The 25,019-nt window shown below is 40.7% G+C and overlaps 1 protein-coding gene and 1 non-coding gene across 2 annotated transcripts in view; one reads left to right on the plus strand and one right to left on the minus strand.

Annotated features, from left to right (window-relative positions):
- Positions 1-261: 261 nt before the first annotated feature.
- On the plus strand, positions 262-364 carry LOC114676526 (U6 spliceosomal RNA). The gene has a single exon (XR_003727594.1). It is a non-coding gene; the product is annotated as a U6 spliceosomal RNA (small nuclear RNA).
- A 3,799-nt stretch (positions 365-4,163) lies between these two features.
- Positions 4,164-25,019, minus strand: part of ADAMTS9 (ADAM metallopeptidase with thrombospondin type 1 motif 9) — a 178,310-nt gene continuing 157,454 nt past the window's right edge. Inside the window, exons 38-40 of the mRNA XM_015130468.3 lie at positions 21,598-21,702; positions 10,680-10,774; positions 4,164-5,632 (exon numbers count right to left, since the gene is read on the minus strand). Coding sequence (XP_014985954.2) covers positions 10,685-10,774; positions 21,598-21,702 — 195 coding nt within the window. The 3' untranslated portion in view covers positions 4,164-5,632; positions 10,680-10,684. The remainder of the gene's footprint in view (positions 5,633-10,679; positions 10,775-21,597; positions 21,703-25,019) is intronic.

Raw genomic sequence — 25,019 nt, forward strand, 5'->3', positions numbered from 1 at the left:
CACCACACCTGGCTAATTTTTTAACTTATTTTTAGAGACAGGGTCTTTCTGTCTTGCCCAGGTTGGTCTCAAACTCCTGGCCACAAGCAATCCTCCTACCTGGGATTATACGCCTGAGCCACTGCATCTTGAGATGCATCTTGGAGTTATTTTTCATTTTGAGGTACACATTCAAGGGAAGTAGTATCATCTTCTTAGGGCTTAGGACTTCTAAGGATCATGAGCTGCTTTGCAAAATCACCTCTAAAATGAGCAGAGAGCTTGCTTGGGCAGCACATATACTAAAACTGGAGTTGTACAGGGAAGATTAGTGTGGTCCCCGTGCAAGGATGACACACAAATTCGTGAAGTGTTCCATATTAAAAAATAATAATAAAATAAAATAAAATAAAATAAGCAGATAATCAGTGCAATGGCCCAGACATAATAGAGCAAGACCTCTCCCGCCATCTGTTGGTGATAGGTGGTTTCCCATGCTCACTGAGGTTAGTGGCAGACTTTGATGGGGACCCACAGCTTTGCTCATAGCTATGAAGTTTGTAAAGAAGAAATGTCTGACCATCCTATTTAAAACAGCAACATGCTCACCCCATGGCATCTGGCATTCCCAATTCCTTTTCCCTGTTTTATTTCTCTCTCTGATACTTCTCACCTTCCGACACACCAGGTTTCGCTTGCTATTTTTCACTTCTGTACCAATCAGGGCATAAATTAAAATCAGCATGCCAAGGCAAAGGGAACCATGGCATCTTTGCGCACTCTGGGGGTATGAAAGTTCTTGGTGCTCAGGGAATGCCATCCCAGGCCATGATGGTAGATGAGTGGCCATGATGGACAATATGGTCAGATTTATGACTGGAAAATAATTGCAGGGTGGTTTAGTTGTTGATTTGCTTGTTTTATATCTCATCTGTCACTGCCAAAATGTAAGCTCCAAAGGGAGAGAGATTTTTGTAGCTTTTGTTCACTGTCTGTGGCAGAAGCAACTAATTTCCTCGGTAACAAACAATTCTCTCCTTCTTCCTTATAGTAACAGACAACCCACCTCCACTTAGTATGAGCTGGGCATGTGGTTGCCAGCTGGAAACTACATTCCCCAGCCTCACTTGCAGCTAGGTGTGGCTATGCCAATAAAATATTGCCAATACGTTGTAAATAACAATTATGCTTTACCTTCCCTGTCTTGCCTTCAAACAATTGCTGCCTTCCTGCAGGCTGGAGGCAGACCTTGCGAGGAGGAACCATATGAGGACAACGGCTTTGAGAATGACCAAGATACAAAAAGAAGGATCTTAGTCCTCTGATGTTAGGGAGGAGAGTCACCTACCAGTCCCAGGGTACCTGCTACCTCTGGACAGCAAGTAAGAGAAATTAAAGTCTACCTTACTTTGGAGTCTCTTTGTTACAGTCTCTCTTATGGACTGAATTTTGTCCCCAGTCCCTACCCCCCGAATTCCTATATTGAAGTCCTAACCCTAATGTGACTGTATTTGGAGATACCTATAAGGAGGTAATGAAGGTTAAGTGAGGTCAGAAGGGCAGGGCTCTAATCTGATAGAAATGGTGATCTTGTTAAGAGGAGGAAGAGACACCAGAAATCTCTGTCTCTTTTTCTCTGCGCATACACACAGAGAAGAGGCAATGTGAGAACACAGGGAAAAGAGGCCTGTTTACAAGCCAGAAAGAAAGGCCTCCCCAGAAACCAACCCTGACAACACCTTGATCTTGGACTTCCAGCCTCCAGAATTGTGAGAGAATAAATTTCTGTTGTTGATACCACCCTATTTGTGGTATCAAACTCATGCTGTCTTAGCCTTGACCTTAACTGAAACTGCTGCACCCAAGCCTTAGATGAGTGCCTAAAAATTAGTAGATATGCAATAAACATTACTTGGTTAAATAAATAAAATGCAAAGGCAATATTTAATTTTGGCAGTGCTACACAAATATAAATGATTACTGGACTCTCATAATTGTACATCTGTCTATTTATCCACCCACCCATTCATCTTTTTGTCACCTTGGTTGTGTTTACAATGAAAATAAAGTCTCATCTTTAAGCTCTTACTGGTTCCTTCACTCCCACAGCCCATCCCAAATCTATCAGTTGTCAGCTCCTATTAATTTTACCACCTATATCTCTCTATAGTTGTTTCTTTTTCCTACCATTACAATGATCACCACTCCAGGTCTCATTTATCCCTTACATACTCTATAAATGCTTCCAAAACTTTCTCTCTTCAATCTCTGTACTTGATCTATTGCAGAGATTTTTAATTGCCTCTTTCAAATTCATTTTGCTTTCTTTCCTAGGAACAGATCCCTCACTTTATTTTCTATGGCAATGTACCCTGTGAAACAACCCCATTTCTCCACTACTCCTACAACCACATGACTAAATTCTGACTAAGGAGATATAAGTAAAATATGTTAGGTAAGGTTTCTGAAAAACTTTTTTAAAAGAACAATAGAGAACTGAAAATATGCCACTTTCTACCCTTCCCCCTACTCCAAGTTTTTTTTTTTTTTTTCCTGTCGCCTGGAAATTTGGAAGTGATTGCTGGAGCTCCAACAGGCATACTGAAATATGGAAGAATGAAGAGAGAAGGAGAAAGAGAAATGAACTCTGTCCCTGATGAAGTCGTGGAGCTGCCATGCTAGTTCTAGACTGCCTACCTCCTACATAACAATGAAATATACTTTTACATAATAATGAAATACACTTTTTTCTTTCTTTTTTTTTTTTTTGAGACAGAGTCTCGCTCTGTCGCCCAGGCTGGAGTGCAGTGGTACGATCTCAGCTCATTGCAAGCTCCACCTCCCAGGTTTATGCCATTCTCCTGCCTCACCCTCCCAAGTAGCTGAGACTACAGGCGCCCGCCACCATGCCCGGCTAATTTTTTGTATTTTTTTTTGTATTTTTAGTAGAGACGGGGTTTCACTGTGTTAGCCAGGATGGTCTCGATCTCCTGACCTCGTGATCCACCCGCCTCGGCCTCCCAAAGTGCTGGGATTACAGGCGTGAGCCACCACACCCGGCCTGAAATACACTTTTAAATATGTGAGCCATTGCAGTCAGATCTCTGTAATTAGCTGCTGAACACAATTCCTAACTGATTACGGAGCCCATGCCTTCACTGCTGTCAGCTTAAGCTTGCTGATGCACATTTTGAGGGCAGCTATTTTGCTAGCACTGATGCAGGGCTGAAAAGGATATGAGAAAACACTTTATCCTGGAAAGTAAGTGGGAAGACTATCAATAGCTTCATTTTACACATTAAAAAAACTAAGGCTCAAGATCATACAGTTAGTAAACACCAGAGAAAGGACGAGAACTGAAGCCTCAAATGATGCTGAGTGATGGCAAGGGGTGGGACTTTGGTGTAAGCTCTGGGGTTTGGAGTTTGTACACAGGCACATGCATGTGTTCTCTCACACACACACACACACACACACACAAAATGGGAATTTGAGTGGATGCCTGCTTCTTTTTTCATGTCTCCATCCCATCTCCCCTTTTCTCTTCTGGAAACCATCTCTTTTTCAGTTGAAGCTGTTGATCACCTGACTCTAGACTAGCACAGGATCCCAGGTCCCTTGATATTGTGATTGGTCCAGAAGTGGTCATGTGACCCAATCAGAGCCAAACAGAGTTCTTCTTTGGGAGATGACTACTTATTCACTGTGTGTGAACTTGAGCCTATTTGCAACTCTAAGGCTCTGTCTCCTTGGTGTATTTTGTGGTTGTGAGGATGAGGTGAAACAATAAAAGTAAAAGGCCTGGCATATGGTGGCAGTTTGATTATCATTTGCTTCTAGTAGACATGTTTAGAAAGCTCTCATTTTTCCTTGGACACCATACAGGGTAGGAACTACACACAAAATGAACAATTGAGCACCCAAAGTGCACATAAATATTTTGTTTTGTTTGCTCATTTGTTTCCCAAGAGGGGAAAATTCCCAGTTTCCAGAAGAACCACTTTAATTGACTTTCATGATGAAAAGACAGATCTTATGGACAATCCTCATCCTTATCTGTCTTTAGAATTGCAATTGTAATAAATGAAATCAATAAAATCTTCACTTCTTCTCAATCTGGAAACTAGAGACGTTCTTACTCCAACTCGAATCAAGAGTCCAGAAACTATGCGAAACACAAATGGTTTGGGTGTGGTGATGTATTTATTCATAATATATTTTCAGAACATATTAATAATGGAGAATAACACTTATTCATATACTGAGTATAACTTTTCCTGGAGCACTCTAGAGCTTGCTTGGAGTTGGAGAATACTGCCAGGCTTTTCCTAATCTCTTTGGTCTTTGGAAGTGGGCAGGGTTTCTCAAACCAAGTGTCTTCCATGGACCATTGGCAAAGACTTCTCTTCATCAGTTTGGAAGGGCAGAAAGACCATGGCTTCAGCACTTCCATTTTGGAAAGAAGTAACAAAAAGTGAACTAATGAACAATTGGAAAGACTCAAAGCATTTTGTATTCCACAGTTCATTTCTTCACACAAACGTCCATTACTGCAGCGGCCATGAAAACTGGCAGGGTGTTAGGCTCATGGCCTGAAGAGAAGTCATGTCACCAGCCAATGTTTTCATGCAAAAGGCAATCCTGATGATTCAGAACCTGGTTCTGAACTTCTCCAGGTGTGCTGGTAAGCTGAAGGTCACACCCATTCGGTGCATCCTCTGTCTTTCTACTGGTAAACTTGGATGTAATTTTAGAGTATCTTGGCAAAATGGTGAGATGATCTCACTTGCCCAATATCACTCTGTAATGAAGCTGGGTGGGGGATCCTCCATTTGATTGTAGAGAGACCAAGGCACCATGGGCTGAAGCAAAGAATATTAACAACACTAACAACAATAAGGATAAAGTCCAAGTCTCTTCCAAAAAAGGCATGTCCAAAAATAAGGGTAGAGAGCTGGTCTTATTTCATCCAAGTGATTCTGTGCACTGGAAATTGTCCTTCTGTTCCTCCCTTTCATTGAAAGTGTTTATATTTCTGAGTCAGATTATCATTTAAATACATACAATATTAGCACCAAGGCAGCATATTTTTTTTCCCAGAGATCACATGAAACTGAATACATATTTAACATAGTTAATAGTTGGTACAGTCTGTGATATCACTAACATACTTGTTGGCTGATACTTGCCTAGAAATGCCAGAAATACCTTTTATACAACTCTTATAGCACCTTGATGACGGCTAGGTTGTTTTAAAAAAAAATCCATTTTAAAAAAGTAACAATAAAACATTTACAGATGAAAAGTAAACAATAGTGTACCGTGATAATGAAGGATCACTTTGTCATATTACTACATGCAAAGGCAGTCATAATAGAATCATTTTACGTACAAAAATATTACATCACAATAAATAATTTCAAACATAAATATTAAACTTTACATCATTAGGATAGTCCACATATATACATACACACATATATGTGTATATATGTATGTGTATATATGTATATGTACACACATTTACACATACACAAGCATACAAGTCACATGCACACACACACACACACATACACACATGCACCCAAATTAAGGTGGAGGTATTGCATTACTATCCTTCATCCATCCCATAATGGCTTCCTCTTCAAAGCACCTGAAATAAACAAACCAGAAAATATAAACCTTCTGCCTCAAATGCTATAATAGGCAACTGATACATTTTTACATATATAATTTAAAATTAACACCTATTATTTTGTCTAGATTTTATTTTTATTTTTTCTGAGTCACAGTCTCACTCTGTCACTGAGGCTGGAGTGCAATGGCATGATCATGGCTCACTGCAGCCCTGACCTCCTGGGCAGGCAATCTTCCCATGTCAGCCTCCCAAGTAGCTGGGTCTACAGGTGTGTACCATCATGCCCAGCTAATTAATTTTATTTTTTATTTTTTTGCAGATGGGGGTCTCACTATGTTGCCCAGGCTGGTCTCAAAATCCTGGACTCAAGTAATCCTCCTGCCTCAGCCTCCCAAAGTGCTGAGATTATAGGCATGAACCACCACAGCTGGCCCTAGATTTTAAAAGTAATGTTTGTTTGCTGTAAGAAACATGGAAGTTTCAGGGAAGTAATAAACAATAAAATTTGAAAACCCACTAGCCTGAAATCCCCTTACCTGAGATAACTGCTCTTCATATATTGGTATTTTGGTATTTCCTTCTAGTCTTTTTTCTATAAATATATGTTTATATATGTAAATATTGTATATCTGTACTTATGCATAAAATTTACTACATATAACATACATACAAAGTTTATCTTCTTATATATAAAATATATAAAGTACATATATAATGGTGATCTCTAGTGGATACCTGCTGACTTTTGCACGCTTCCATCCCATCTCCCCCTTTCTGATAACAAAATACCTTCTTGTCCTTTAGGAACCATCCCTCTTCCAACTGAAGCTGTCGATCACCTGACTCTAGGTAGGTATATGATCTCAGATCCTTGGATGCTGTGATTGGCTCAAAAGTGACCATGTGATCTAACCAGGGCTAAACACAGTTATTTTGCAGAAGGTATGCTAGGGGATGAGTGTTTACTTGAATCATGAGTTGTAAGAATGAGGTAATCCTAGAGCTGCCCAGGACCATGGTGTGGGGGCGATAATCTGTCTGAGAATGAAGCCATTTAAGAGGCAATAATTGCTGATTGATGAGGAAAGAAAGAGTACTGATGACTGAACTTCTGGATCTAGCCATGCCTGACGCTAGCATACTTCTTGGATATCTCAGTTACTTAAGATAATAAATTTCCTTCATTTCGTTAGCTCCTTGCAACAGAAATAATCCTAAATGTCAAATAGGCACTGTTGCATCAGGATCTTCAAGAGCCTTACATGGTAATAGGCTACTGGAAGCTTGAGGGAAGATGCAGGAGGGTCACATGAATTGGTTGAGTTCATCCCTTGTAGCTGAAGTCACTGGGATGATAAAAAGAGTGACGAATTCTGTCTTATATTCAGCAGAAGAATCACTTTCTGGCATAATGTACTTAGGTCAGGGATTGCCAGACTTTAACATGCATGACTCCTGTGGACTTTGTTAAAATGCAGATTCTGATTTCACAGGTATAGGGTGAGGCCTAACATTGAGCATTTCTAACAAGTTCCTAGGTAAAACTGATCATGCTGGTTCTTGGACCACACTATGAGTTAACAGGGGTGTGGCACAGTGGAGTGATTAAGAGCACTGGCTTTAGTGTAGGACACTCTGAGTTCTGCCGAGGGAATTCATCATCACCTTTTATTTGTTTATTTTTTTTATTTTTTATTTTGAGACAGAGTCTTACTCTGTCACCCACGCTGGAGTGCAGTGGCATGATCTAGGCTGACTGCAACCTCTGCCTCCCAGGTTAAAGTGATTCTCCTGCCTCAGGCTCCCAAGTAGCTAGGACTACAGGCATGTGCCAACACACCCAGCTAAATTTTGAATTTATAGTAGGGATGGGGTTTTACCATGTTGGCCAGGCTGGTCTCGAACTCCTGACCTCAAGTAATCTGCCTGCCATAGCTTCCCAAAGTGCTGGAATTACAGGCATGAGCCACCATGCCCAGCCTCATCATGATCTTAAGCAAGTTACTTAATTGTTGTGGGCCTCAGCTTCCTCATATGTAAAATAGCAGCTCCTCCACACAGTTTTGTTGTGCGGATTCAATGAAATATTGCTCAACAAATGCCACTGTGGTTTTACTATTACATTCTTGGGAAGTATTTCTCAAAGGATGAGCTGTGATTCACTTGCATTAGAATTCCCTTTATCAAAATTACAGATCCCTGAATCCACTAGAGACCTAATGAAGCAGGACCCCTAGAGATCAAGCCCAATAAACAGCATTTTAAATAAGCTCTGCAAAGAGCTGGTACCAATCCTATTGAAACAATTTTTTAAAAATCGAAGAAGAGATATTCCTTCCTAACTCATTCTATGAAACCTGTATCATCCCGATACCAATACCTGGCAAAGACACAACAAAAAAAGAAAACTAAAGACTAATATCCCTGATGAACACTGACATGAAAATCCTCAACAAAATACTAGCAAACTGTATCCAGCAACATACCAAAAAGATAATCTACCATGATCAAGTGGACTTTATTCTTGGGAGGCAGGGATCATTCAACATATGCAAATCAATAAATGTGATTCACCACACAATTAAAAACAAAAACATATGATCATATCAACAGATGCAGAAAAAGCATTTGATCAAATCCAACATTCCTTCATGATAAAAACCTACAAGGAATAAGACATCAAAAGAACATACCTCAAAATAATAAAAGCCATCTCTAATAAACCCACAGCCAATATCATACTTAATAGGCAAAAGTTGGAAGCATTCCTCCTAAGAATCGGAACAAGACAAGAATGTGTACTCTCACTACTCCTATTCAACATAGTATTAGAAATCTTAGCCACAGCAATCAGGCAAGAGAAAGAAAGAAAAGGCATCAAAACAGGAAAAGAGGAAGTCAAATTATCTTCCTTCACTGACAATATGATTCTATACAGAGAAAACCCTGAAGATTCCACCAAAAGATTCCTAGACCTGATAAATGACTTCGGTAAATTTTCAGGATGCAAAATAAATCTACAAAAATCAGGAGCATTTCTATACATAAATAACATTCAAGCTGAGAACCAAATCAAGAATGCAATCCAATTTATAATCACCACAAAAGGAATAAAATACCTAGGAATACATCTAACCAAGCAGGTAAAAGAGCTCTACAAGGAGAACTATAAACATTGCTTAAGGAAATCATAGATGACGCAAATAGAAAACGTTCCATGCTTATCTACCGGAAGAATCAAGAGCGTTAAAATGTCCATACTGCTCAAAGAAATCTACAGATTCAAAAAATTCCTATCAAATTACCAATGTTATTCTTCACAGTGTTAGAAGAAGAACTATTCTAAAATTGATATGGAACCAAAGCAGAGTCTAAAAGCAAAAGCAATCCTAAGCAAAAAGAATGAAGCCAGAGGTATCATATTACCGGACTTCAAACGGTACTCTAAGGCAGCAAACCAAAGGTAACCAAAACAGCGTGGTACTGGTACTACTATAGACACATAAATTAATGGAACAGAATAAGGAACCCAGAAATAAAGCTATACATCTATAACCAACTGGACTTCAACACAGTCAACAAAAATAAATAATGGGGAAAGCACACCCTATAATAAATGATGCTGGAAAAACTGGCTAACCATACACAGGAGAATCAAATTGAACCCCTACCTCTCACCATATACAAAAAATAACTCAGGATACATTAAAGACTTAAATGTAAGACTTCAAACCATAAAAATTCTAGAAGAAAACCCAGGAAATACTCTTCTGAACATTGGCCTAGGCAAAGAAATTATGACTAAGTCCTCAAAAGCAAATGCAACAAAACAAAAATTGATAACGGAGACCTACCTAAACTAAAGAGCTTCTGCACATCAAAAGAAACTATCAACAGAATAAACAGAAAACCTACAGAATAGGAGAAAACATTTTTAACCTAAACATTTGACAAAGGAATAATATCCAGAATCTATAAGAAACTTAAGCAAATCAACAAGAAAAAAACAAACGACCCTATTAAAAAGTGGGTAAAGGACACGGACAGACACCTCTCAAAAGAAGACACACAAGCAGTCAACAAATACATGAAAAAATGCTGAACATCACTAATCATCAGAGAAATGCAAGTCAAAACAACAGTGAGATAACATCTCATGCCAATCAGAATGTTTATTCTTAAAAAGTAAAAAGATAACAGATATTGGTGAGACTGCAGGAAAAAATGGAATACACTGTGGATGGGATCGTAAATTAGTTCAACCTCTGTGAAAAGTAGTTTGGAGATTTCTTAAAAAACTAAAATAGAACAATCTAAAATAGACCCAGCAATCCATTACTGGGTATACATCTAAAAGAAAATAAATCATTCGACCAAAAAGACACCTACACTCACATGTTTATTGCAGCACTATTCACAATAGCAAACGTAGACAATCAACCTAGGTGCGCATTAATGGTGAATTGGATTTAAAAACTGTGGTCTGTATACATGATGGAATACTATGCAGCCATAAAAAAGAATGAAATCATGTCCTTTGCAGCAATATGGATGCAGCTGGAGGCCCTTTTCCTAAGTGAATTAACACAGAAACAAAAAACCAAATACCACATGCTCTTGCTTATTAAGTGGGAGTAGAACATTGGGTACACATGGACATAAAGATTGAAATAATGGACACTGGTGACTCCAAAAGGGAGGAGGAAGGAAAGGGAAAACTACCTATTGGATACCACGTTCACCATTTGGGTGATGGGTTCAAACGAAGCCTACATCTCAACACATTGTATCAGCCTAATAAACTTGCACATGTACCTCCTGAATCTAAAATCTAAAAGCAAATAAATAAATAGGCCAGCTCTGTAGAGGGGAACCCATGTTAAACAGTAGAGAACTGATAGCTTCAGTCACATGAGGACAGAGGAGCAGGAGATAAAAAGACAGAACAGTATTGGGTCAGCTTCAAGATGCTTAACTGTAACTCTGCCCGATCCTCCCACATTTGCTCATATAGGCTACAGAAAAAAGTAAAAGACAGACAGACAGACATAGGACTACTTACCTTAGCTATAAAACTCGCACCTCCAGGCCAGTACCAGAGGATGGAGTGCATTTCCCACAGTAACCACCGCATTTCCCTATGACTCGGGTACCATCCTGCAAGGAGATGCATCATCTTAGGCTACCTGCTTGGTTAATGTTTTCAGGACCTGCACTGGCTTTTTGGAAAAATGTTCTTATACACACAGTGAGCAGGCCTTCTGAACTGACGTGAAGCCCAACATACTCACCATGATCTAAAGCAGGGGCTGGCAAACTTCAGCCTGTGCGCCAAATCCACCCTACCACCTGTTTCTATATGGCTTGCAAGCTAAGGATGATTTTTATATTTTTAAATAATTGAGAAAAAGTAAACACAAACTAATATTTCTTGACACATAAAATCATATGAAATTCAAATTTCAGTGTCTATTAATAAAGTTTTATTGGAACACAGCCACATTCATTAATTTACCTGATGTCTATAGCTGCTTTCACGATGCAAAAACAGAATTGAGTCTCAGCTTCATACTACTTCTTGGTGCACAACAAATCACAGTGACATTGTTTTAACTTGAGAGTGTTTTGAGTGATGTGTGTATTGCTAGATCATTACACTTTATGTGCTTATTACCAGAGTATACCATTATGACAAATAAGAAAAGAAGAGGAAGTAGACTTTGAATGTTGCCCTTTTAAGGTACAATGGCATGTGGATTATTTTGTTATCAAATTTACATGACAAAGCATTATGATTATTATGAAATGACACTATAGCTGTGCTAAAAGAATACAATATATATCATCACCAAACTAAATACTCATCACAATATTCCCAATTCACAGAAAAACAATGGTCAAAAATTTAGAAAATTTAAAATGGAATATCTCAGCATAGCATAATCCCTCCACAAAAAATAAAAAAAAATGAAAATGAGTAAGTTTCCAAGTTGCTCATTTGTTAGCCAAGCAAAGAAAACAATTTACTAATGGTGAGTTCATTAAATCCTGTTTAACTGCAACATCTGAAGAAACGTGTCCAGAGAAAATAAACTTAACTACCCTTTTGGCAACGACTATTGCTTGAAAAGCCAATAACAGTGGGAACCACATCAACAGTCAATTAAAAAAAACAAAGCAGATTATTTTGAGTGGTTTTCACTGGCTCTTGATGGGTCCACACATATTACTGATGTTATTCAGGTGTTATCATTTCTTTGAGGAGAAGAGTCTAGTGGAACTAGTGGAATAGTCTGTGGAACAAGTACAGATGAGAATATTTCAAAAAGGTTGGGAAAGAACTGCAAAACAACTGAAGTGGAATCTGCTAAGATGTGTTGACAACTGATGATAGTAAAAATATGTGTGGAGCATAAAAAGCTTTATTTGGACAAATGTACAAAGCTTATGAAACTGTTAGGTGTTTAAAGCCTATGGTTATTCACTGTACTATTCATTACCTGGTACTTTGTGGAAAATATTTGATCTATCAAGTGCTATAGAACTAGTAGTGTCAATAGTGAACTTTATTTTCTATCACGGACTTGCCCATCATCCATTTTATAATTTTTTTTTTGTCAGAACTGAAAGCTCAACACCTTGACTTGTCCTACTACACAGCAATTTGATGGTTTAGCAGTGGGGTAAAGTTTTATTTTGATTTTTGAGCTCAGGGTCAAGATTAAAATTTTTTGAACTAGAACTGTTCTCAATCACTGTAATTCAACACTTAATGGCTCTGAATATTAGCTTTTGCTTCAGAGTTGATCATGTTTCCTAATGGATTGTACCTAAAATTACAAGGCACTGTTCTTACAGGCAAAACTTACACTGTGATAAAGTAATTTCATTGACAACACTGTTTGGATCACAGACTGTTTTATACACTTTCCATGCTGTCAAAAGTTAAAACAGGAAATGACTTCTCTATTACACACAAATTTAAAGTGAATATATTTTTTGAACTTAAACTGCAGTTCCAGCACTGTTTTTCAGACTTTGATATAAATGCAAAGGAAATCTTTATATGTCAAAATCCATTTAACTAACAATTGAGGAGCTTCTATCTCATGTTTAATTGCAAGTGATTAATATGCAATGTAGTGACATGCTAAAAGGCAAATATCAAGAGAAAACTCTAATAGAATTCTATACATGCCTGCCAAGTCATGAATATGTTTAATTAACATTATATGGTTATGGACAGATATCAGTGTTTGGCAATATCAATGCATGCAGAAAGGCATTTAGAAAGATTGAAATATATAATATCTCATTTCAGGTCAGCATTAACAGATAAACATTTACAATCTCTTTTGATAATAAAGAACACTAATTGAGCAAAATATTTTCCTCCTCCAATATCCCATTCATCTCCTCAGGTGATCTGTATTAGAAAAAACTATACTCAGTTATCATAATTGTATTTTGAATTTAACCAATAAAAAAATTTTGTGCAAATTTATTTTCTCTCTTGACATACAAATACATATATAATATCATTGATTTTGCCTCTTGGCCCTTCAAGACTAAAATCTTTACTATCTGGCACTTTGTAGACAAAGTATGCCAACTCCTAAAGACCTGCAATCCTTAGAGTCTGTCTTTGCAGATTCATCTGGTACCATTCTCTACTCAACACATGCATTTCTTTTAGTTGTTGTTCTGGTATGTCCCTTACATTACCAGGCCTTTGCATGTGCCATTCTCTCTGATTGGAGCTCTCCTCTCCCTCTCTGTGCATACTGTACCACCTCAACTTTGGCCTGGTAAATTCTTCAGAACTCAGTTTAAAGCCCATTTCCTCTGAGAAACCTTCCTGACCTGGTTATCTGCTGCAAAGCACCCTGGTTATCTGCTGCAAAGACAGACAAAGCATCTGTCTTCCTACTGGAATGTCAGCTCCATTATGACAAGACCAATATCTTGTTAAAACCTGGGAGTATCCAGAACCTACCACACAGTGTGTGGCTCATAATGATATGAAATATACAGTTGTTAAATGAATGAATGAATGAAAGGCTGAAGCTGAATTCTTCTTTTGGAACTGCAGTTAAGAATGCCCTGCTAATCAGGTCCCCTTATGTGTTACCATGCTATGAAAAGGTCCTTGTTTAATTTTGGCCTCATATTCCATTTTGTATAACTACCATGTCACATAATTCCACCCCTCCACCCTCTGCGCCTGCACAATATTTCATATTTTCCACTTCTGGAAATAACACTATGATGAATGTATTTGTGCCTACATTTTAGGATTTTTTAGGGTTACATTCTCAGAACTAGGTCAAAAGTCATGAAGATGTGCTTCACACAGCCAAACTAAGAAAGCCTCTTGAAAACAATGGATAATATCACTTGAAAAAAAGAAAGATGAATACAAAAATATAATTAAAAGAAATAAGTTATAGTATTTTATTTTTATTTTTCTTTTTTTGAGATGGAGTCTTACTCTTGTCACTCAGGCTGGAGTGCAATGGCACGATCTCGGCTCTTTGCAACCTCCGCCTCTCGGGTTCAAGTGATTCTCCTGACTCAGCCTCCTGAGTAGCTGGGATCACAGGTGTGTGCCACCACATCTGGCTAATTTTTGTATTTTTAGTAGAGACAGGGTTTTACCATGTTGGCCAGGCTGGTGTCAAACTCCTGACCTCAACTGATCTGCCTGTCTCAGCCTCCCAAAGTGTGAGATTACAGGCGTAAGCCACCATGCCCAGCCAAGTTATAGCATTTGATAGTACAGTAGAAAAATTATATTTAATAATATAATATGTAAATATAATAAATATTTATATAAAATTTATGTATAAAATTATACATATTTTTATATATTTATATATAAAATATAATGTATTATGATAATCTTATGTGTGATATATACTATATATTACAATAAAACAATATAATAGAGTATAATATATATTAATTAATATAAATATATTTACTATAGATAGTTAACAATAATTAATTACATATGTCAAAATAGCTAGAAGAATTGTAATGTTCCTACCTCAAGGAAAAGATAAATGTTTGAGGTGTTGGGTATCCCAATTATCCTGATTTGATCATTACATGTATACACGAATCAAAATATTACTTGTATAACCAAAAATATGTATGACTACGATATACCAATAAAAATACAAAAGACAGACAAAAGAAAAACAGTGCCAGTTTAATAATAAAATAGGACAAAATAATTTCTTTTAATTTTTAAAAATTTGCATGCATTTGATGATGAATGGAACTGAGTTGGGAGAGTTATTTCTATCCTCCCACCTGGTCTTGGTTTTTGGGGCCTGTGGTAGTTCTGGAGCTGGCCCATGCCACCAGCGACTGGATTTGAGGCCAGACTAACTGGTCTTCCGTGAGGAACTTTCTCACCAGGCTTAAGTATAGGGCCAAGGGCCTTCACGATACAGGCAGGCAAAGAATGCCTTCTGTATCATCAAAACTTATGCTTTACTCAAACTCTCCTGACCCAGCAGAGGAGCGAACCTGAATCAGACTGCCTGGAGCTTGTACTGCATCTTGAACAACCTCTTTATGCCTCAGTTCCTGGTACATCTGTAAAATAGGGATAATAATAGTGCCCCCCCACAGGTTTGCTGTAAATGAGATAATGCATGTAATGTGCTTAGCATAGTACTTGGCCTAATATATGTGCTCAATAAATATGAACTGCTATTATCATAAAGGCATTTTTAATGTGTAAATATCCATCACAGCCTGTTTTCAGGGAAATGAGTAAAAGTCTGGGTAATTATAAAATTAAAAAAATAAATCCAATACTGGGTTTACACCATTACTGCTATCTCCTTAACTGGGATTCCGTTATTTAATTGAGATAAAGGCTGAGCTAAAACTTATTTATCCTAACGAATAAAAACAGTCACACTGAGCAAGTAAATACCAAAAACCCTTGTCAAGCAGACAGTGTCTATTTCAGAAAACAAATATATTAGAAGCACCCACTCTCATTCCTTAAAACACTAATTTTTATTTCTTCATTAAAGCAGGCCTTCTAAAAATCTCTTTTCGATGACTATTTTGCTAGCCTGGTTTGAGCTATTACATATAATTAAGTGAATGAATCTCTGTTCCATTAAGAATAGTTTGTATTTCACACTTTTCACTAATTCTTCTATTTTTTTCAGTCTATATGAGGAGGGCAGATTGGCTTCTTTGATTTGGGAAGACCAGCATGTCTTTGACTGGAATGTGCTTATTTAAAGACTTATTTAAAGTCGTCAGAGGGTGCTGGGGGTAGAAGCAAGCTGAGTTGGGGGTGGAGGTGGGGATTTTGCTAAGAAAATCCATACAGATAGTAATGAACAGAGATTATAATGATCATAGGGGTTAAAATCTGCCTGTTAAGGTCAAGGTTACGTGCAATGAAATTTACCCTTGAATGTCCCTGAAATTGCCCATAAAATACAGCATATAGGTTTTTTTTTTTTTTTTTCCTGAATATAGCCCTGGACACTTACCTATATATGAATATATGTATAAATGTCTAATTTGTATAGGACTATATAGAATAAAAATTAGACTACCTAAAATGTACATGTACAGCATTTTAGTCTACTGGTCTGTGGTATGATTTTTACACTTGGTGGATAGTTGGACTTTCATAAGTTGACAGCAAGTTCGGAGGTAGCCCAAGTCGATACATGAGAGTAGACGGCACTGAGCATGTGTGTGTGTACACACGTGTGTTTATTTCAGGTGCCTGAACTCCACTGTTTGCAAGTGAACTGAAGGATAGGAACTGAATCCATCCCCTCTATGGTAATATAACTTTCGTTATTTTTTAATTTCAAAGCAGTTCTTTGATTTACAGCCCTTGCTCTAGCACAGGAATGTCTGTTAGAATATATCCCTTAGAACAGTGGCCCAAGTTCTTCCCTGACCCTGCAAATTCCCCAGGCACACAAGGAAGACAAAAAGCCCTGTAAGCGCCTCTCACACCCAGCCAAGACGTGATCATCCTTTCATGCTGCCTGTCTCTGAAGGCCTGTTCCAGAATCTTCTACCTGAAGGAGACCAAAATGGGCAGCTCTGAGAATGGGCATGGGGAGCTGTGGTGGAATTCTGGGTGGGGCTGAAGGGCACTTTCACATTCTGGCACATTGGAGAGTTGAGGGTATACCGCATCGCTGACAGAGGAGCTTGAAATTCTGACATTTTCTTTCAGCCCTCGTCTCTGGCCCATGGTCTCCTTTCTGTCTGTCTGTCCCTCATGCAGAGATCTAAGCAGAGTGAGGAGAGACTTACTAGACCCCTAGCTGAGCTGGTGCAGCTAAAGCACTTGCCCAGAAGTCCACCCCCAACCAAGGGGTGTTTCACACAACTTATTCCTGGGGTCAGGTGGTAGCCATGTGGACAGGCCCAACCTGGGCTTACACTGCATTTGGATGTCCTTCCCACCAGCTGTCTCAAGCCAGCTCCCTTCCTTAGTCACCTTGGCCAAACTTCTGAAACAATGTGGCAAGCCTCAGGGCTATGAAAACGTTATAACATTAATAGCTAATACTTGTGCTCCTGCTATTTGCCCAGTAGGATACCAACAGCTTTACATTTTTATTTCATTTATGCTTCACAAGAAGTCAGTGAGAAAGGGGCCACTACAGTCCCTATTTTATAGATGAACAAACTGAGTCCCCCCTCTCCCCACCCCCATTTTCCCGGAATTTAAATAACTTGCCCAAGATGGCAGAGCCAGTGGGCACAGACTCTGGCGGTCAGATTTCAGAGGCCACATACTTGACCTCTGGGCTCTGCAGCCACTGATGGTTTTCATTGTGGCACCGAGGGCTGAGCTGCTACAGGCTAGAGGGGCTGATCCCACCACCAGCTCAACTTAACATCCCAAGAATTTGACCTTATTCTCACCTTGTTGTTCCAATCTCCCAGTGACGGCACAGCTGGGAGGAAGATGCAGATTTAATGTATGTAAGCTGCCCAATAAATACTAGCTATTTTAACTATAATTAGGGTAAACCAGAGAAAGAGTCCTCTCCATTGTTCACAACAGTGAACTTGATATTGAGACTGATTTTGACCAGTTTTGCCCTTGGAAGTGAGACAGCGTTGCTATTCTCCAAGTGGTACCAGATATCTAGTTTTACCCTGAAGGACTACAGCTCTCTTTTAGTTTTGCTTGGGGAAAACATTTTATTGCCAAGGAGATTTGGAAAATTGAGGTTTTCTTTTCCACCCAACCCCCCACCCCGTAGCTCCCGGCAGAAAAGCAAAAGAAAGTGAGGAATGATTATTTGAGAGCTGAAACAGGGCTATTTGGAAAAAAGAGTGTTATAACTGGCCAGGGTGTGAGCATCCCAGAGAAGACTGGGCCACAGGCCCTGGGGGGCCAGACCGTGGTAGGTATCGAGTGGGAACAGGATATGGCACAATTCCTGAAGTGTGTTTCATGGGACCCTGGTTATTTGGGGGAAATTAAAAGCTGTAACTTTGAAAAGAAGGTTTTGTGGTTGGCTTCATTTAGGTTAGTGGTTCTCAAAATGTGACTCCAGATCGGGGGCATCAGCATCATCTGGGAAATGGTTACAGATGTCAATTTCTGGCCTCTCCTCAGACTGATCATGTGGTGGGTTTTGTTTTGTTTTGTTTTGAGATGGGGTCTCACTCTGTTGCCCAGGCTAGAGTGCAGTGGTACAATCATGGCTCATTGCAGCCTTGACCACCCAGGCTCCTCCTCACCTCTGCCTCCTGAGTAGCTAAGACTACAGGTGCACACCACCACACCCAGCTATTTTTTTTTTTTTTTTGGTAGAGATTGGGTCTCCCTGTGTTGCCCAAGCTGGTCTTGAATTCCTGAGATCAAGCAATCCTCCTGCCTCAGCCTTCCGAAGTGCTGGGATTATGGGCACAAGCCACCACATCTGGCCACCTGTTTGTGTTTTAACAAGCCCTGCAGGTGATGGTGATGCACTCGTGAGTTTGAGAACCACTGCTTTAGTGGAATGCTGGCTAAAGTTACACAGGTTTATTTCCTGTATAATTTGGTCCCATCTCACATGCTAATGCTTACTGTGACTCTTCAGGAATGAAATACAATATACTAGCATTTTCTCCCAAATGTGTTGGGCGGTGGAAGCGTATTTTCAGGAAGCATCGCTAGGAGATGCTTTTCTGGACCACACAGGGGAAGTCAGGCAGCATTTCTCCTGACAGCCGGGGGCTAGAGAGGGCTCAGTCCTAGCTGCCAGATACTCATAAGGAGTACTCGACAGGCCCTGGAGATTAATTTTGAGTTCAGACTCTCTGAGCTGCCAAAGAACACCAAGAATAAGAAAAAAAAAAAAAATGCCGACAGGCAATTGTTAAACCCAGCTCCCTCCAGCCCAGGCATCTCCCAAAAGCCTTGGGGAACAGCCCATGTAGTGATCATTCTTTCCATAAGGTGGTGCTCCTGGCTTTAATAATTTTTAGTTTCTGGCTGAAACAGTAGTAACCAGCTAACAAATATAATTTATGTTACAGTTTATCTACATGGGTTTCCTACAATCACATTTTTATTTATTTATTTACTTATTTTTTTAACAGAGTCTCACTCTATCACCCAGGCTGCAGTGCAGCGGCACTAGACAGGCAAATTTTTTGGTTCTGGGTCACTGAAACATACAGTGTATTTCAAAACATCATGTTGTACACAATAAAAATACACAATTTTTATTTGTCAATAGATAAGAAACATAATATATAGATTTTGGAGGGAAGAAATGGGGGAAGAACATAATTTCAGGGCACATTCTAAAGCTCATGCTCTCTCTCTCTCAGCTATCTTTACTCCTTTCAGTGCAAGGAAAAATATTTAATGACTAATTTACAAGTAATCAATATGGCTATTTAATCAGATTTGAGGTCACTGATTGGCTTAGATGGAGAAGAGAGAGAGTGAGATAGCTTTTTTCACAGACACAAACTTAATCATGGCAGCTAGAAAAAGAGATCAGGAAACAGATTTTCCTGGAATGTCACAATTGGACATTTCTCCTCTTAGGTGAGGGAGGCAGGTTGAGCTGCTTTTTTACATTCTTATTTTGATTAGGTAGAAGTGTTTGCAATAGAGTTTTCAGATTTAGAAAATAAAAATACAGGATGCTTGGCTAAATTTGAATTTCAGATAAACAACATATACATGTTTAGTATAACTATGTCCCATGTAATGGTAACAGTATACTTGTTGTAAACAATGTTCATTGTGTACTTGAAAAAAAAAAAAAAGAGAGATGGTGTCTCACTTTGCAGCCCAGCCTGGAATGCAGTGGCGCAATCATGGCTCACTGCCCCCTCAACATCCTGAGCTCAAGGGATCCTCCAACCTCAACCTCCAAGTAGCTGGGACTGCAGGCATGCACCACCACGTCCAGCTGATTTTTAAAGGTTTTGCAAAACCAGGGTCTCACTACCTTGCCCAGGCTGGTCTCGAACTCTTAGGATCAAGCGATCCTCAATGTGTGTTTGAAATTCTAATTTAACTGGGTGTCCTGTATTTTATCTGGCAGTTCTGCCTTGTAATAATACCCTACTTTCCCAGCTCTCTTCTTTGTCTTCCCCTACCCACATTTCTGAGGCAACCCCAGGCAGGGCTCCTGGCTGAGGTGGGATTGGAGAAATGGGCCATGCTTGGGTAAACTTAAACATATTTTTTCATGAGCCGGGTTTCTGCCCCACACTCTTAGGACTTCAGAGGGAAGGCTGTAAGTGGCAGCGGTTTCTGACCTGGCTGTACATCTGAATCATTTGGGCAGCTTTACATTCTACTCCTGCCAGGGCTCCCCCACCCTCAGAGATTCTGATTCAGTTCATCTGTGTGGGAAGGACCTGGGCAGGTGCATTTTAAAATTCCTCAGGTGATTCCACTATACACCCAAGGTGAGAAACAGTACAGAGTTGACATGCTCCTCAATTTACAATGGGGTTACGTCTCAATAAACACATCTCAAGTCGAAAATACCATTAAGTCAAAAAAGCATTTAATATCTCTAACCTTCTGAACACTACAGCCTAGCCTAGCCTACCTTAAATGTACTCAGAACACTTTCATTAGCTTATAGTGGGGCAAAATCACCTAACACAAAGTCTATTTTATAACAAAGTGTTGAATATTTCGTGTAATTGATTGAACACTGTACTGAGTGAAAAACAGAACGGTTGTATGGGTACCCGAAGTAGGGTTTCTACTGTGTGATTTGCTTTTGAACCATGGTGAAGTTGAAAAATCAAGTGGAACCGTCGTTAAGTCGGGAACCGCCTGCACAGCACAGTGCTTCTCAAGCTGTACGTGCCCATCACCACCTACGACCTTGTTCAGCTGTAGACTCTGACTCACTAGGGTCTGGGCCGCAGAACCTGCATTTCCAACACACCCCCAGGTGACACTGATGCACTGCGTAGACCACACCTTGACCAGCCAGATTTTAAAGTGTGAAAAACTTATTATTATAGACCCTGTGTGTGTATCGCTAGCTCTCCAGCTATATCACTTAATAAGTTATCTGTCTTCTAGCTCCATCTGTATTTCAATTATTCTAAATAAAAGAAGAGGTCATTTCCCCTTGGTTCACAGAATGAACTGCAAGCTGGCTAACTGAAAGATGTCTGAGCCACACCCTCGACAGAGGCTTCTTCCTGGTTTTACCTTCCTGGTTAGGTGGTTTTTCTAATTACTTGGATGGTTCTATGTTCACCTCTCGAGGAAGAATTCACCAGAAGTGAACAGGGCTCTCAGACTTTAATCACATGTAAACACTGCACCCTAGGTTTATTTCCTAAATGGTCTTCCTGACACTGCAAAATGGCTTAAGTGGGAAAGCACATTCGTTTGTTCCCTCAGCACCACTACCACAGTTATAAAGACAAGAACGAGAGAAAGAAATCAAAATTCATCTCTCAACCCATCTGTAGAACCTTACCGGAGACTTCTTGATGTCAGAGACAGCGTAATTCCCTTGTGATATCCATCTGGCAGATTCAGTTAAAGAAAGGCCGGTTCCATAAAGGTTGATGCTAAAACGACCCTGGAATACACGACCAACAAGAGATTTTCAGTCCACGTGATGTCCCCAACAAAAGCAAAGGCAAAGGTGATACAATAAAAGGTACTTTGGAAAAGGGAAGGATGTTGATTAATTGTGATAGCTACTAATTATTGATTGTATTTAGTTTTGTTTGCCCAGGACCAGCCATTCTTCATGCATCATCTTAATCATCCTCGAAAGAGCTCTATGAAGGAGGTTTTCTTTACAGATGGGGAAACTGAGGCGTGACGGAGGTGATTAACTTCTTCAGGATACGGTAAGAGTCCAACTCACATCCTCCTGACTTCAAAGTCCTTGCTCCATTCGGCCTCCCTAACATAGCAGTCCTGATGTTGCTCACAATTATCAGATTCCTTCAGGAACAAAATGTCACAGTGTAATTTTTCTAACAAGATCTTGGTGCCAAGCTTCCTGGGCTTCCAGCTCCCTGGGGCGATTAGCACACCGCGTACTAAGCACAGCAGGGCGGGACTTCAAAGAGGCGCTTTCCCCAGGACGGTCAGCAGAGGGCAGGGTTGGCCTGCTCAAGACCACCTGGGCCTGGCGGATGCGGCTTCCAGGCTCCGTCTGGTAAGGGACATCTTCCAAACCCCACCGAGGGTGCCTTTCAGAATATGGCCTCTGGTGCCTCTATATTGATTTCTAAAGAGACGGTGCAGAAGAAAGACCCTCTCACTGCTTTCTCCAACTGTCTAACTCTTTCAAAAACGACTCGCAAAGGCATCTGAAATACTTTCTTCTTGAGGCTTCCTACTTCACAATGAGCAGTTTCAGAGCTAAAAATATTCCACATGAACACTCCTGATTGTTTTCTTTCTAAACCTGACAAGCCAGCCCTTTGTCAAAACAATCTCTTATAAACAAGAAGAGAGGCAAGGAGGAGCTCACAGCTGATCAGACCCACATGTAAATAAAGTTCTTTCACCTGTGATTAGATCCTGGACAGATCTTTTCTCACCTCTTGGAACCTCAGTTTATTCATCTGTAAAATGGAAGGTACTAAAACTCTCTTCCTTCTGAGCACTGTACAGAGGACTAAATGAAATCAGCTAAGGCTGGCACTTAGATATGCAAAAAGATGGCATCTGTCTTACATTTTCTAGTTGCTTTGTAAGTGTTCGTCTGATCTCTTCAATATGAACAGGAAGCTTATTGAGAGCAGGGCCTTACTATTGCTTTGTTTATTGAATCAGCTATGGTTTGTAACATATGACTAGCCACTTAAATATTATATCCTAGCTCCTCAATTAAGATTTCCAGGACTAGGTGTAGCTTAGAGGTCTCTCAATGCCAGTTCCATAAATATTGACTAACAAAAGTTTATAAACATTTCTGGAGTGCTAGATTCCACAAGATAGAGGTGACCAGAGGACTTAGTTTGGACTAAATCAGTGGTTCTCAACAGGGGACGATTTTGACCCCAGGGGAAATTTGGCAGTATCTGAAAACATTTTTGTCACACTGTGGGGGGCAGGGAGTGGTGCTGCTACTGGCATCTGGTGGGTAGAGACCAAGGATGCTGCTGTGATGCACAGGACAGCCCACAACGGAAAATTCTCCAGCCTGAAATGTCAACAGTGCTGAGGCTGATTGAAAACCTGGTACAAAGGATAGATTTACCCTAGAATCTTGCTCCCTTCTTTACTTGCATGTGACCTCAGGCAAGGAGCCCATCTGTAAAATAGATTAGTAAGACTTAACCTGTGAATAGGAGGTGATTAGCTAGAAGGCATAATGCATGTCACTCATTACCTGGCAGACAGTAGGTAATATTTAAAAAATATTTTTGGGCTGAGTGTGGTGGCTCATGCCTGTAATCCTAGCACTTTGGGAGGCTGAAGCGTGTGGATCATATGAGGTTGGGAGTTCAAGACCAGCCTGGCCCAACGTGGTGAAACCCCATCTCTACTAAAATTGAGAGGTGACAACGTGCTAGCAGCCCTCGCTTGATCTTGGTGCCTCCTCGACCTCAGCGTCCACTCTGGCCGTGCCTGAGGAGCCCTTCAGCCTGCTGCTGCACTATGGGAGCCCCTCTCTGGGCTGGCCAAGGCTGGAGGTGGCTCCCTCTGCTTGCGGGGAGGTGTGAAGGGAGAGGCGCTGGCGGGAACCAGGGCTGTGCGCTGCGCTCGCCGGCCAGCGCGAGCTCAGGGTGGGCATGGGCTAGGCAGGCCCCGCACTCAGAGCGGCCGGCCGGGACCGCTGGCCGTGGGCAGCGAGGTGCTTAGCACCCCAGCCAGCAGCTGCGAAGGGTGCGCCAGGTCCCCCAGCACTGCCAGCCCGCCCACGCTGCGTTCGAATTCTTGCCGGGCCTCAGCCGCCTCCCCGCGGGCAGGTCTCTGGACCTGCAGCCTGCCATGCCCAACACCCCCTCCCCGCACCCTCTGGCCCCCCATCCGCCCACTCCCCCTCCCCGGCAGTGGGCTCCCAGGCAGCCTGAGCCTCCCCAACTGGTGCCGCCCCCTGCTCCATGGCACCCGGTTCCATCCAAAGTCCAAGGGCTGAGGAGTGGGGACTGGCAGGCAGCTCTGCCTGTGGCCCCCCAAGGAGATCCATTAGGTGAAGCCAGCTGGGCTCCTGAGTCAGATGGGGACTTGGAGAACTTTTATGTCTAGCTGGAGAATTATATATGCACCAATCAGCACTCTGTATCTAGCTCGGGGGTTTGTGGATGCACCAATCAGCACTCTATATCTAGCTAATCTGGTGGGGACTTAAGAGAACCTTTCTGTCTAGCTAAAGGATTGTAAATGCACTAATCAGTGCTCTGTGTCTAGCTCAAGGTTTGTAAACATACCAATCAGCACCCTGTCAAAACGGACCAATCAGCTCTCTGTAAAATGGACCAATCAGCAGGATGTGGGTGGGGTCAGATAAGGGACTAAAAGCAGGCTGCGGGAGGCCGCAGTGGCAAACTGCTTCTTCCATGCTGTGGATGCTTTGTTTTTTTGTTCTTCACAGTAAATCTTGTTGCTGCTCACTTTTTGGGTGTGTGCTGCCTTTAAGAGCTGTAACACTGAAGGTTTGCAGCTTGACTCCTGAAGGCAGAGAGACCATGAACCCACCAGACGGAAAAAACTCTGGACACGTCTGAACATCAGAAGGAATAAACTCAGGACATGCCATCTTTAAGAGCTGTAACACTCACCGCGAGGGTCCACAGCTTCATTCTTGAAGTCAGCGAGACCAAGAACCCACCAATTCCGGACACAAAAATTAGCTGGGCATGGTGGTGCATGCCTGTAATCCTAGCTACTCGGGAGACTGAGAGGTGGAGGTTGCAGTAAGCCAAGATTATG

The sequence above is a fragment of the Macaca mulatta genome, chromosome 2 (genome assembly GCF_049350105.2).
Source record: "Macaca mulatta isolate MMU2019108-1 chromosome 2, T2T-MMU8v2.0, whole genome shotgun sequence".
Lineage (NCBI taxonomy): Eukaryota > Metazoa > Chordata > Mammalia > Primates > Cercopithecidae > Macaca > Macaca mulatta.